Here is a 13,969-nt window from a genome sequence, read left to right on the forward strand (position 1 = left end):
AGTCTTGAACTAACTGCAGAATATTTACTTCTTAAGAAGAATGAATGTACATATAGTCCATTGTTTTTTTAAAATTGCTATCAAAGTGAATCCTATTAAACACAAGTGCAAAACCAATTCTACGGACACACAGGAGGAAACCATTTAAATGTATCCATCATAATCATTTATATACACAATGCAGGAAATGTTTCTTCAACTATAATTTATTTCAGATTAAATTGAGCTGTCATCGAAAATGAGAGAACTAATTTGGAGATTTTCTACCGAGACGATCTTCCAACGTCATCTTGTTTTCTATTCTTATCAGAAATCATTAAATCCCCATGAATACTGAGAATTAAATATGGACGTCTTAATAGAACTTGCGGGATTTACATCCATTCAGACATAATATTGTTATTTAAATGTCTCCTCAACCAGCGAAATATTGAATTCAAATTTCAAACACTTCATTGCAGTAAATGATAATTAAAGTATTTTCAAATGTAATTACAATGAAATACAATCGGAATAATGGATGTTCCGCAGTCCTCCGGCTGTTTACACCATCAGATGACAGGTTCACACCTATTTTGGCCAGATAAACTATTCAAATCGGCGAAATACTTCCAATCGAAAATATTTCGAAATGATTTCATTCTGTTGAATGTTTCTCTGATAACGCGATTAGATGTACTTGTGCATACCAAGGCGAATCTGAAAGCGTAGAACCTACATGTAGTTCTGATTTAATGTAAGACAGGGCCGTGTTCAAGATCGTAGCGGCTACGTAGGGCTCGGTAGCGCTACGATCTTGAACAATGTGCTAGGCTAGCCCTACGTAGGGATACCAAGCGTTAATTCATACAGTGCGTTCAAAATACCTAGATATCTAGCCTAGCAGCTAGGCTAGCCGCTACGATCTTGAACGCTGCCCAGGACTTGGGGTTTATTTTCACGATGAATTACTAAAATGAAATACTCTTTAGCTGAGATATGCATAAATAGTTCCGGGAATGCATACAGAACGTTCAGATGCGACAGAGAATTGTGACTGATGGACGGAGAATTGTGACTGATGGACTGAGAATTGCTACTGATGGGGACTGAGAATTGTGACTGATGAACTGAGAATTGTGACTGATGGACTGAGAATTGTTACTAATGGGGACTGAGAATTGTGACTGATGGACGGAGAATTGTGACTGATGGACGGAGAATTGTGAATGATGGACGGAGAGTTGGGACTGATGAGAATTGTTACTAAGGGGTGGAGAATTGTGACTAGGGGGCGGAGAAATGTCACTGAAGAATGCGCCGTCAGAAGAAAGTCTATAACTGTATTAAAGCTTGAGTATAAAAAGTGACGCATGTTAATGTCCGCCGTTTTCTCTTGTAATGTGTGTATCCATTATACATATGACTAGGGATTCATGATTTGAAACCAGAAAAAAAATTTGTTTGTCCTTTATTACTATTAAAGGTTTTTATTTTATGTGTACATGTACTCAATCACAATGCTTGATTAAACTTGAATTCCATGATCAGCTGTGTTATACTTGTAAATGATTTATTAAGCTTATAACACAGTTCTCTTCATTATGAACATTTTACAATATGGCTACAACATGGATACCGGACACTTTTGAACTGCTGTCACAGAATACAGTCCTGGAAACTTTCTATTTCTCCACTTGAACGATGAGCGAATGGTAAATGCACGATGAACGAACACAGAAGGAACGGTTAGTAAATGTTGTCTGAACGCTGAATTTGATGAACGGTGAGCGATCGAACGCAGAACGCGAACGTTGAATGCAAGATGAACAATTATTCAGAAAATCTCGGGTGTTTCCTTGCATTATACTTGTCTTATAATCAGATAAGAATAAAAGATGATCTATGTGTTTAAGCAATAAATGAATTTTGTAGTGCAGACATCACCACACTGAGAAATGCTATATAGCTGTTTTAAACACTTCCCAGAGGAAATTACTATATCACGGGAAACATGCATATACGTGTACATTGCGTAATTTAAAAAAATATATACAAAGTATAATAGGAGATTATAATCTAGTAATTAGCACGGTAGTTACATCCAATATTTACAGGTGTACATGCATGACTTCAAAATTTACGAACTCGGTCATTTGGGATACACGTAATTGACAAACAACCTAAAGATAGATGTTACACAAACAACGGGCGGTATACATGTACATTGTAGGTACCTCGTGTCAATGGTGGCAAACGACTTCTAAACAGTATAAAAGAATTAGATTTTGTGTCTTTCACTATATCAAAATTACAGGAACCCGGGATAATCGTGTGATAGATTGCAATATTTGTATATCTTTGATACACATAAAATATTTAATATTGCACATTCTACAATTCGGAATGATTGAATAATAGTGAGGCGAATATAAGGGGGGGGGGGGACGAAAAGGAAACACAAATAATGATTTTTTTTTTTTTTGTATTGGAGACAAATGCAACAAAAGTGTCAAAGTCAGCGAAAGCGATGAATACATGTACATGTATTCAGGATATGTTTACATATACAAATAGAAACTTTTTACCTTGGGAATTAGAAATATTTATCGAATTAGTTTAACATTGCCGGCGCACTTTTAATCAAACAGAAATAATGTTCTGTAATAATATTAAATGTTCGTACTATTCTTTGAAATTTTAACACTAATAACATATTTACACTCAGTAAGCTGGATCTATTTTCACTTTGACGGAAATAATCTTAAAAGTGCATTTCAATTCGACCAGTTGTGGTCATGACGGTGAAGGAATAAATATTCTAAACTATCATTCGATCGAGAATTACCCAAGTAGATATAAGCAGATACGACGCAGTTGATACAAGGGTCTACTAAGCTGTGCAAAAATGATTTTCAATACGACTGTAACGAAATCGTGCAAATATTTAATTCGGTATAGCAATAAAAAGAAAGGAATTATACATTTTGTATTTCTAATTGCAAGAATTTTTAAAATATGAAATGATTTGTTTTTGTTTTAAAATTATTTTGTCAAAGTTGTAACTTATCAGAGATATATATATATATATATATATATATATATATATATATATATATATATATATATATATATGACTTTTCAGTCATAAGATTATATGGTTGTGTTTTGATATTCTGATGTAATATGAAAGTTTCCTTCCACATATGCACATGCAATTTTTTTCCATTTTGTCCTCGTTAAAATGATCGAATCGATTCACTTGAGAGTTCCGAATGACTATGCAAAGAAACAAATCTGAACGCTAAACCAACTGTGAACTCACTGAGACGGAACGATGAACGCTTTGTGAACGATGAACGTGAGCGGTTGGTGAGCGATGAATGCAAAACTGTGAACGGAGAACACACGCTTTACAAACGATGAGCGAACGGGAAAATGGTAACGTTGAACGTTTCAGGGATTGCAACAGCTATTTACGGTAACAGCAGACTCACAGTTTTCACTACGGAGGTCCAATGCCAAATTATGTCGTTTTGTATGGGAGTCTAGTCAATCCAATGCCAAATTATGTCGTTTTGTATGACAGTCTAGTCAATCCGATGCCAAATTATGTCGTTTTGTATGGCAGTCTAGTCAATCCGATGCCAAATTATGTCGTTTTGTATGGCAATCTAGTCAATGAGACAGTATAGGAGCTTGGTTTTGTAGGAGTAGTCCTCTTCAGATCTGGTTTATTATATGAAGAGATTGATTCACGATTTCTCCCAAAATTTTCTTTTTCATATTTAAAGGTCAACTGAAACGAAATATAACTTTTTCCATATTAAGTATGTATTTGCTTCATTTAGACCGTACGAAATGATTGTGCGGGTTTGTTCGGTTCATTTTGGTTATATATCCGCGATATGCGCGGATAAAGATAGCGCACCTGTGTCAGACCAGAAAATATTGCGGGAGTTATGCCCCTTTACACGAACCCGCCATATTGAAACTAAAGACGCTAAATCAGCAGGTGACGTCCGGTAAACAACGAGTAAATATGGTGTTTTGTGCGGTTCCTGACTGCAAGGTTTAATATAGACAGAGTAACAATGTTTAGTTTCCCTGCACACAAAAACAATTGCGGAATTTGGGTGAGGAAATTGACTATTTGCCGTGGAAGCACTCTATTGGGGACTGTTAGGCCTACATATTAAGCCGTCCATGGCATGGTCTTTGCATGGAACACTCAAGATTGCAATGAAAGAAAAAGCCAATCCCAATTCTCTTTGATAACAAACCGCTACACGTAGCTACAAAAACCTGAAAGGGCCGAAAACGGAAAACAGATTTGGACTTTCCCCTTCATAAACAAAACTCCAGAGCTGTGGAGAAAAGAACGTAAGTTTTGATGTAAATCATATTGGAATTTTTATTGACATTAATATAGTATGACACGATTTATTTATCCCCCTACCCCCACCCGTCACACAATTCTTATTTCATACTGAAGCTTATTTTTATTACACCCCCCCCCCCTTGTGCAGTCACACAAGTCATTCATACCTGAAGTTTACTTTTATTCTTTTGTTTATATTAGTTTAAATGAGTTAGAAGTTGATGACAATGTCCGAATCATTCTTCCCCCACTTCCCCAATTCCAGGACAATCAACAAAAAACAACCAATTCCATTCAATGTCATATGATCCTGCTATTCAAAATGATTAAATCATGAATGGGACAAACACTTATGAAATGACTACACAAACCACACATGGAATGATTGCAAGATTTGTATTAGAGCCACAAAATCTACTGTCTAATGTGTTTAAAAGAGTTCACATAAAAATTATGGTTATACATTATCACAGAAGCTTATTTTAGAGAGTTTATTATTTGTTTTGTAAACAAAGATTGCGGTATATATGTTACGAAATTTTTATATGAAAGGGATATCGATCTAAGTTTATTTTTTATCCTTCGCATTTGAAGCATTTTTGGGGTAAAATGTGTCATCAAAAAGTTTAAATTTGTGACTATTCAAAATTTAGATGCTTTATATTACAAAATCAATATTTCACTTGTTTGTATACATAAAAAGACTCGAGTCTTTGTTTACATAACACAGATTTAAGTCTAAAAGTTTTCTTTTATTCTTGCATTCAGACGGTCAAATTTTGGCTGTCAACATTAAATAAGTTATATTTGCAATGTTTACCATCAAAAATGGAAAAAAATATTTTTATCGAAAATCGTGATCCAGTCCCTTAAGGCAAGAAAGCATTTACATGTACATGTATCTGCATAAGCAGTATGTTGCAATTAAGAAAATTAAATTATTTGATTTATCTTTCAATTGTCAGTTACATGTAGATTTAAGAAAACTGCATCACCAGTGCTTTAGAACACAAGTAAAATATGGGGTTGTGAAAACATTGACATTATCAAGCGTGTCCATCAACGTGTACAAAGCACACCATGAATATATGAAATATAACAAGGTGCACTCTATGGAAAAAATTTTCAAGAATGATATCCCACTGGACCAAACTGCTATCAACCAACCAACAACAAAAAAGAAGATGAGCATATAAAATTATATAAATGCATTTGTACAATCGCTGTATTCGTGGTGACGATGAGTAATAATTGGCTTTTTTAGTATTCAATCAAGATATAGGACTCACGGCGGGTGTGACGGGTGGATAAGAGATGCTTACTCCTCCTAGGCTCTTCATCCCACCTCATGTATGTCCAGGGGTCCGTGTATGCTCAACTCTTAATTTTATATTCTTTATAGTATTTATGCGATTAATCTCTGTTCGTTACATGTATCTTCACACCCTTTCATTCAAAATGGCCTTAATATTACCCTCTGGACGAACAAATCCCCGCAATGTTGAATTTATAAAGACTACTGTCAATCACAGTATTAAATATCATTGTATTCAAACTGGATTTTAATGCATTCGTATCTTCCAAAAGTAATATATTTACAGCATTTAAAACAAAATAAGTAATGATTTATTCGTTACATAGGACATTTAAAAACATATTTGTAAAATTTCGAACTGGTAATCACCATTTCCCCGTGGAAAAGTGGGTAGGTGGAGTGGTACTCCAAAACCTGAAAGAATTTGTTATGTTTGTAAAAGTAACAAAATCGATTATGAATAGCATAAAATGTAAGGAATCTAAAATATTTTCAGATATACAAAACATTTCTTGGTTGTTCCATGCTGGCTTTAGATACTTTTAGCAATTTAATGTCAACTTGAAATACAACCAGGTGCGTTCGTTTAGAAAATATTAGAAACATCTGTTCTTTTGATTGTTTTGCTAATACATCGGTATAGTAAGGCTAGTGTCTAAAAACAAGAAAAAGCACTTTGTAACAATCTGCATGATCTTTATATTTACTATTGTATGTATTAAATATGCAAGAGCAAAATAAACTAACTTCAGATTTAGCTAAAGATTTTCAATATGCATATGTACAAGGGCTGTCCGATATGTACTGTGTATTGTACCACAGCGAGATACCGCTTTTCACGATTTCGTGGATGATGATGCTCTTGAATAGCTTTATTCAATACATTTCCAACGGTATAAACACGCGCCTTCAGCTCCATATAGTTTTAAACTTATAGTCATTTCAATAGCGACAGTCGTTGACCACTGTTGAAAAATGGTTGGGAAACGGGTTGAGAATATTGAAGAAATTAGAACTTATATAAAAGTTCGCACAAAACTCGGTCATTCGGTAATGCATATTTTTACTGAATTGGAGGAAGTTTATGGGTCTGATAAGGTATCTTTTGAGACAGGTCGTAGGCGGAGAAAGAACTTTCTGATTGGCAAAGAGTCTGTCAAGATGCAGCGAAATCTGGCCGACCAGTTACTGTAACAGGCACGGCAAATGTCTCAAAAGTCAGGGAAATAATTGAAAGTGAGGGCAGATACACAATTCGTGATATTGTCAAAGCTATTGGCACATTGCTATCGCGGGTGCATTTCATTTTGAAGCGTATTTTGAAAGCACGAACGATTTCTGCCAGATGGATACCACATATATTGACAGATGACCAAAAACGGGTACGAGTACAAACCTCTAAACAATTGCTCAAAATCTTTCCCAAATTCAATCAAAGAGAATTTGCAAACATTGTTACTGGTGACGAAACATGGGTTCACTATTTCGAACCAGTACGAACAATTGGAAACAAAATATGGCTAACTAAACATGGTAGAAAGCCCGTAGTTGCCAAACAAATTCCGGTGTCGAAGGGCAAAAGTGTTACAGATCGGTATTACCGATATGCTATACTAAAAAGGCTCAAGAAATATTATCATAAACGATGCCCTGTGTCAGGATTTAGGCATGTTCGTCTACTTCATGATAATGCTCCATCACAAACATCTGAGCTCGTGAAGCAATTTTTGAAGTTTGAGAAGGTTACCGTCTTGCCACACCCACCATACTCTCCAGATCTAGCCCCATGCAACTTTTCCTTTTTCCAAAACTTAAAAAGTTCTTATCTGGTCGTCGTTACAAGTCCCGACAAACCCTTGGCTCAGCTATCAGTAAGTGATTTAGAGGTCTACCTAAATCAGCGTACCGTGACGCATTTCAGAAGTGGATTTAGAGATTGAAATTATGTATTTCAAACCGCAGAGGTATGAAGGGATGTAATGTTCATTTCACTATTTGAGTCGAATGCTTTTGAGATATCGTACACATTGCATATCGAACAAACCTAGTATGTAAATATGACTCAAACATTGAATAAAGTATTTGCTCTTAGTGTTATTCGTTTGGTTTTCCATGAAATATATCTTTAGGTTCCGAGACCAAACGGCAGGTTGACTAACAAGGTCATTAAACGAAATTGTTAAAACCTACATAACTTCAACTTATTTTTCAGTCAAATGTCACAGTTAAGAAATGAACCATGCGCAGAACATGTTCTCACTTATTACAATAAATCAAGAAATGAAAGCCTGATTGCCCATTGAATTAGTTTAGAAACATAAACATCGTATGTGGGCACTAATAGAATAGTGTTATATTTATTTATTATATTATATTATTATATGTATTATATATCATATTTATATGAGAAGCGGACGAGTGAGAAGCCGAAATCATTTCATTTGTCATAAAGTTTACAAGTTTGTTTTTATAGCTTGTTATTACCCTCTATGTTAAGCACATTCAGCATAATATCCAAGAAGAACCTTTAAAATAAATTCTGCATCACAAGAATATAAAAACAGGTCAGTACAAAGCATGACTGGTGGCCATGAGAATTCCAACAAACAGTTGAAAAACCTTATCTTCAGAGTCTAAATAGATATTGTCTTTTAATAGTTTGCTACCGTCAATCGCAAGTAAATGCCTAAGCAAGTTACAAGGGACAAAAACCCTGAAGCGTACAAATACACATGCACATTTACATCTAGGTGAATAGTTAAGCATAGTGAAAAAGGAAGTTCCATATTTAGTAATTTTTATTCCGTTCATTAGACGCTATTGCCGGAAGGACTTAACAACGTTAGTATTATCCAATATCTGAAAGAGGTGAAACTGAATAAAGAATACTGTGGAATCATTAGAATTCGCGGTGGCTCAATTTTCCTCGAATTCGTGTGTACCCCTCACCCACGAATTTACATCCTCAACAAATATACAATGTATATATATATATATATATATATATATATATATATATATGTATGTATGTATGTATGTATGTATGTATGTATGTATGTGTGTGTGTGTGTATACAATATATATTACAAATATATAAATCCACGAAATTACGTCTCCATGAACCCGTAAAAATTCAGCAATCCACAAAAATTGGCACCCACGAATTTAAATGATTATACAGTAATTAGGCCGGGTAGAGAAAGGACAAATTAAGAATTAAAAAGATATAGTTGGATTGGACAGATAAAATTAAAAATTTAAAACACTTAAAATCCGTAGTAATGAAGAACATCACCAACACAATGTTAAAGAATACCCATACCTAGTGGCTCGTATGATTCTCATATGAAATTCGCATGATTTTCATGCAAATATTTCACAAGAGAAAAAGTAAGATAAATGATATACTCTTCACAAAGTTTTCATGTAAAATATTATGAAGGGAAATCATCTGAATATGATCGATCTTGAATCATATCTCGGTTTTAAGGCTGCAAATGATCACCCAAGATACTACCGTGGTGTCTGAAAGAGTTTTAATCAGGTGAGAACAACGTTTGATCCAGAAACTCTTTATGCTTGATTCATACATGTCTAATACTTGCATCTGCTTGGAAGTATGAGGTTCCAGCGCTTGAGAATTGGAGTTTGTTTTCATTATCAGTTTGAAATCACTGTCGATGTACGGCGAATCATTATAATCATCTTAATATTTTTTTTTCCATTATGTATATACATGTACTGCATTTAATTATACACAAAATAGAGTAGGTCTGAATGGAGGACCTTTTATCTGATACTCCGCTCTATATGTTATGATGCCGCCGACACAGAAAATACGACAACTGTAATCAATATATTGGTGATCATAAAAGTCCAGAATGCGAAAAAATCTATAGAGGACGCAACGTGATTCCACCCCACAACCACATCCGGGCCATTCTCCTCAGTTTTCGCGACTTTCTCATTCAGATTCGTCTCCAAGGCGTCGACTTTCCGTGTTCTTTTACATCTTAGTTTACGCTGTAGCTGAACGACCTTGATCCAAAACGTCGGGATTTCCTCTGCCTCGTTTCTGTGGTGTAAGCGAAGTTGGAAAGCTGAGATGATTAGGGCTATAACTCCATATATTAACTGTATAATCAGATATTTAGCAATGATCGGTGTATTCTCGGAACTCGTGGGAAGAAGTGTCGAAATGATGGTCAGAAAAACAGCGAATGACAAAAATACCGTCACAGAGAAGGACATCTTTTCTCCTGCATCGACTGGGATAACAAAAACCAGAATGTTTAGATATCCCAGAAATACCACAGGCAGAATGATATTCATTACGTAATACAATGGCTTTCGGCGTAGCTTTAACGTGAATTTGACTTGTGATTCTCTCTGTTCCTTTTGAATTCCCGAACTAGTGTCAATCAGGTCCCATACACTGTTTTGTTCATATTCATAAAATTGTATTCCATCAGAGGATTTCTGAATATCTATCTGTTCAACATAATGGCTCCAAGTAACAAATTTGATATCGCACGTCTGCGTGTCGAAAGGAAAATAGGTAATGTCCATGGAACATCGACTTTCAAATACATTAAAGGGTAACCAAATCACAGTGCCATCGTGAAAGACACTGAGATAGTAAAACGTTCCTCCCAATTCTTCAAATTTCTTAAATCCATTCTTCAGGACGAGGTCTGGCTTCCAAATATCATTCTGAAAATAGGTAAAAGGAATGAAGGTTTAAATTTTGTGTTTTGTATATACTTGCCCAACTCTCTGTTTTGTATTGCTTACAAGATTGGTTACTGTTCGTTTTCTTCACCTTTCATTCATATCACCTTTACTGCTGGATTAATTTTCGATGAAAACCTTTTAACAAATTAAGCATTATAAGAGTTTATCATTCCTCCTTAAACAAGGCTGGTATACCGTTCAATTGATATGAATTTTGACAGGTATTTTACATATCTAAGAATTCACTTTTGTATTGAAATGTTGATGATACACAAAATCTAACTGCTTGCCCATCTCCAGAAAGAATTCCCAGACTCTAGAGAAACACGTCTGCTGTTTTAAACTGTTTTGAGAATTTTTCTTTGATATGTCACCAGCCGGAAACTAATCAGTAAATAAAAGGAAAAAAGCACACTTCTAAACGATCAAATTGTCACATACAAATCAATGTATTCTATATAAACATGATGTATTCCATATAGCACAGCAATTAGTGATGAAAAAATGAAGGATTTGTGCTTAGTGTAGACATAAATCCACTGACATTGGAAAGATGGATGCTTTCCGAAAATGATAATGAGATAAATATGTTAATTTAGTATACACCCATTTCCTGGCTATGAGGACAATAGCAAGTTTATTGTTCCCCAAGACAGCAACTATTTCCAGAGGTGCTATCGAGGGGGACAATAAACTTGCTATTGTCCGAATAGTCAGTAAATAGGTGCTTTATTATACCAAAGTAGACTTTACTTGTGTCAGACATACCAAAGTGAAGTAAACTAACATTCGGCATTAGATGGAATCAACCGAGGTGATCCGAGTGGTAAACTAATTAGAGCAATCGTAACTACTCGGCTATTTCCGTAACCGCAAATGAGCCTCGTATGTGGATCGATGCCCAAACTCCCCGTCGAGGCCTCATTACGTCACCTACGAATAGACCTCTCCTATCTGACGCAGCACAATATACAGATTTGTATATTGTGAGTCCGCGATTATCACGCAGGCAAATAACACTAAAGAAATAGTTCGCAGTTAAAAGTTTGAAGATATTGATATTGAGAGCATTAATATAAAAGTATTGATTTTATTTTAAACATAAAATGATCAAAAGATCATAAAAAAGTATGGAGACTCTGTTCAAATTATTGTGTAAAGTAATGAACTTGATGTTTACGTTCTTGTTTTGAAAGTTGTTTACGTTTGATGTTATGTTTTTTCGTCATTCTACAGTGACATCACAGTATACGCGGCCTAAGAAATCGCTATCCCATAATGCCTAAGTGGAAGAGTTTGGTTTGTGAGCAAACGAACTCTGGTGGAAGTTTGGATCGATGTCATCAGAGTTGGTTGCTACGTACACATAAACGTAACTATGACGTCACAGTAAAACGTTACACTTTCAAACGTCAGCTTTCAAATGCACCTAAGATATTATACACATCTAAGGTATTGTACCAATATCAATTTCCACTTACATGTTTATGTATTAGAGTGAATAAGGCGTTAATGATACCAAAACTGAATTTCTGGTGAAAATATAAATAATACATTATTCAGGGTTTCTGTTTTGGCCCTTTAACCTAATCCACGGGCGCGCTTCCGGTGAAGAAATGCATCGATTTGATGTGTAGGCTAACAACATATATTACTTTCCTTGATCGTTGTTTGCCTACACATGTTTATTTCAAAAAGACGCCGACATTGAACTTTTATCAGAAGGTCAGGCCTACGTCAAAAAATAAATACTCGGTCAATAGTTGTTATTTTGTTTGAATGGCAAAACCATTATTATTTATAAAATATGATCCCTTCTGAAAGAATTTTCATGCAAGACTTCTTTCATAAAAATGCCCTTTTGCACTGTATTGGATGGATTATATGCGCACTATTTTTTCCCACATAAGGAAGACTGATAAATCACGACGTCTGGGCCACGGATTCAAAACAAATTCAATCAGCTGTTTTTACCATACTGGGGATCATCTCAAAATTAAGCGAAAAGAAGACGTATGAGATAAATAGAACATCTATAATTGCGTGTTTTGATATTTTGGTTTATCCAACTCGTTGTTATGGTGTACCGGTACTTATTCGCCCGACAAGCCTCGCGAATAAATATACCATATCAATTCGTTGGATAAACCAAATATCAAAACATGCAGTATAGATATCCTCTATATATTATTTTCTTGAATTCGTGAAATTTGTTTTGTGTGTTGATTCATTGGTTGATTATGTTTAACGTCCCTCTCGAGAATCTTTCACTCATATGGAGACGTCAACATTGCTGGTGAAGGGCTGCAAAATTTCGGCTTACGGCCATTGAGCAGGGAGGGATCTTTATCGTGTCACACCTGCTGTGGCACGGGACCTCGGTGTTTGTGGTCTCGTTCGAAGGACCGACCCATTTCGTCGCCTCTTACGAAAAGCAAGGGGTACTGAGGACCTATTCTAATACCCGAATCCCAAGGGAAAGTCAATATTCGAAAACTCATAACGAATAGTTTTTATATCTTACACATTTCCATTCCTGAGAGGTCTTCTTACAAAATCTTCTGTAAATCACTATCATCTGATTAATAATTAATAAAAATGAATACGAATTGTTTGGCCGTTCTTGAAACACTGATTTTGACTACGGATTACTGCACTTACCTGATCAAGATATAGGGCTCACAGCGGGTATGAGCGGTCTATAGGGAATGCTTATAGTACGCTTAGACACCTGAACCAACCTCTGGTATATCCAGGGATCCGTAATTTCCCACCTCTGTATTTTGTATTCCTTATAGGAGTTATGAGATTGATCACAGTTCGTTGTCTTCGCCATTAATGAAGGGTATACTTAATAGCAATTAAGATTGATATTCTTTTGTTTTAAATCTTCTTTTTTCTCTCGAAACTTTTATACGTGTTGTCAATAAAGAATTATTCTAACGAAACAATGGGGGAAAAAAAAGGATTTCTCATTTCCTCATGCGCAATTTTTAACATAACTATACATAGATTGGCTACTCCTGAGCGGAAATAAACACATAACATGATTAATTCAATATCAGAAATCAAAAGAGATTTAAATAAAATAAATGTTTCAAAAGATTAGTGGAGATAACTTTAGAGCTTTACGATTACCTGAGGAATGAAGATAATCACAGTATCATTATAATCAGCGGGAGTCCATCTCAACAGCTCGTCTGTCCACGTCAGCGACAGGTATCCCGTGGTCACCAGTTTCTCCTTGACCTCGTCGACGTCATTGATGCTGCTGAGATAAAAACTGACATCAAGAGGAAGCGGCTGTTCTTGGTTGATCACAGGTCGTACTTTGGATGAATAATTAGTGAAAATGGCGTTAATCAGAGTCTGTGTATTTTCATTGGTTTGTGATGTCACAGTAGTAATCCATAAACAAAGGGTGACCATTAGAATCCTCATTTTTGAAGGCGATGTTGATGGTTGATTATAAATCACTTCTTACGCGATGTACATGTCAGATCTGTAAAGAGTGGTTGATCTTTGACCTTTTAGCACTGACGTAAACACCAATCGCTCCA

General features: G+C 35.4%; 1 protein-coding gene across 1 annotated transcript; it reads right to left on the reverse strand.

Moving 5' to 3' along the window:
- Positions 1–9,488: 9,488 nt before the first annotated feature.
- LOC125658669 (neuronal acetylcholine receptor subunit alpha-6-like) lies at positions 9,489–13,969 on the reverse strand. Its single transcript, XM_048890004.2, has 2 exons — positions 13,548–13,969; positions 9,489–10,388 (listed from the first exon to the last, which is right to left on the reverse strand). The coding sequence occupies exons 1-2, from the start codon at positions 13,848–13,850 to the stop codon at positions 9,489–9,491; spliced, it is 1,203 nt and encodes a 400-aa protein (XP_048745961.1). The 5' UTR covers positions 13,851–13,969.

This window comes from Ostrea edulis, chromosome 9 (genome assembly GCF_947568905.1).
Source record: "Ostrea edulis chromosome 9, xbOstEdul1.1, whole genome shotgun sequence".
NCBI classification, from domain to species: Eukaryota; Metazoa; Mollusca; class Bivalvia; order Ostreida; family Ostreidae; genus Ostrea; species Ostrea edulis.

What these genes read in the sequence shown, in the direction of transcription:
- LOC125658669 (XM_048890004.2), bottom strand. Translation starts at nt 13,850, where the DNA reads ATGAGGATTCTAATGGTCACCCTTTGTTTATGGATTACTACTGTGACA. An exon ending in TGATTATCTTCATTCCTCAG is followed by an intron (nt 10,389 to 13,547) that starts GTAATCGTAAAG and finishes ACCTATTTTCAG; the next exon opens with AATGATATTTGGAAGCCAGA.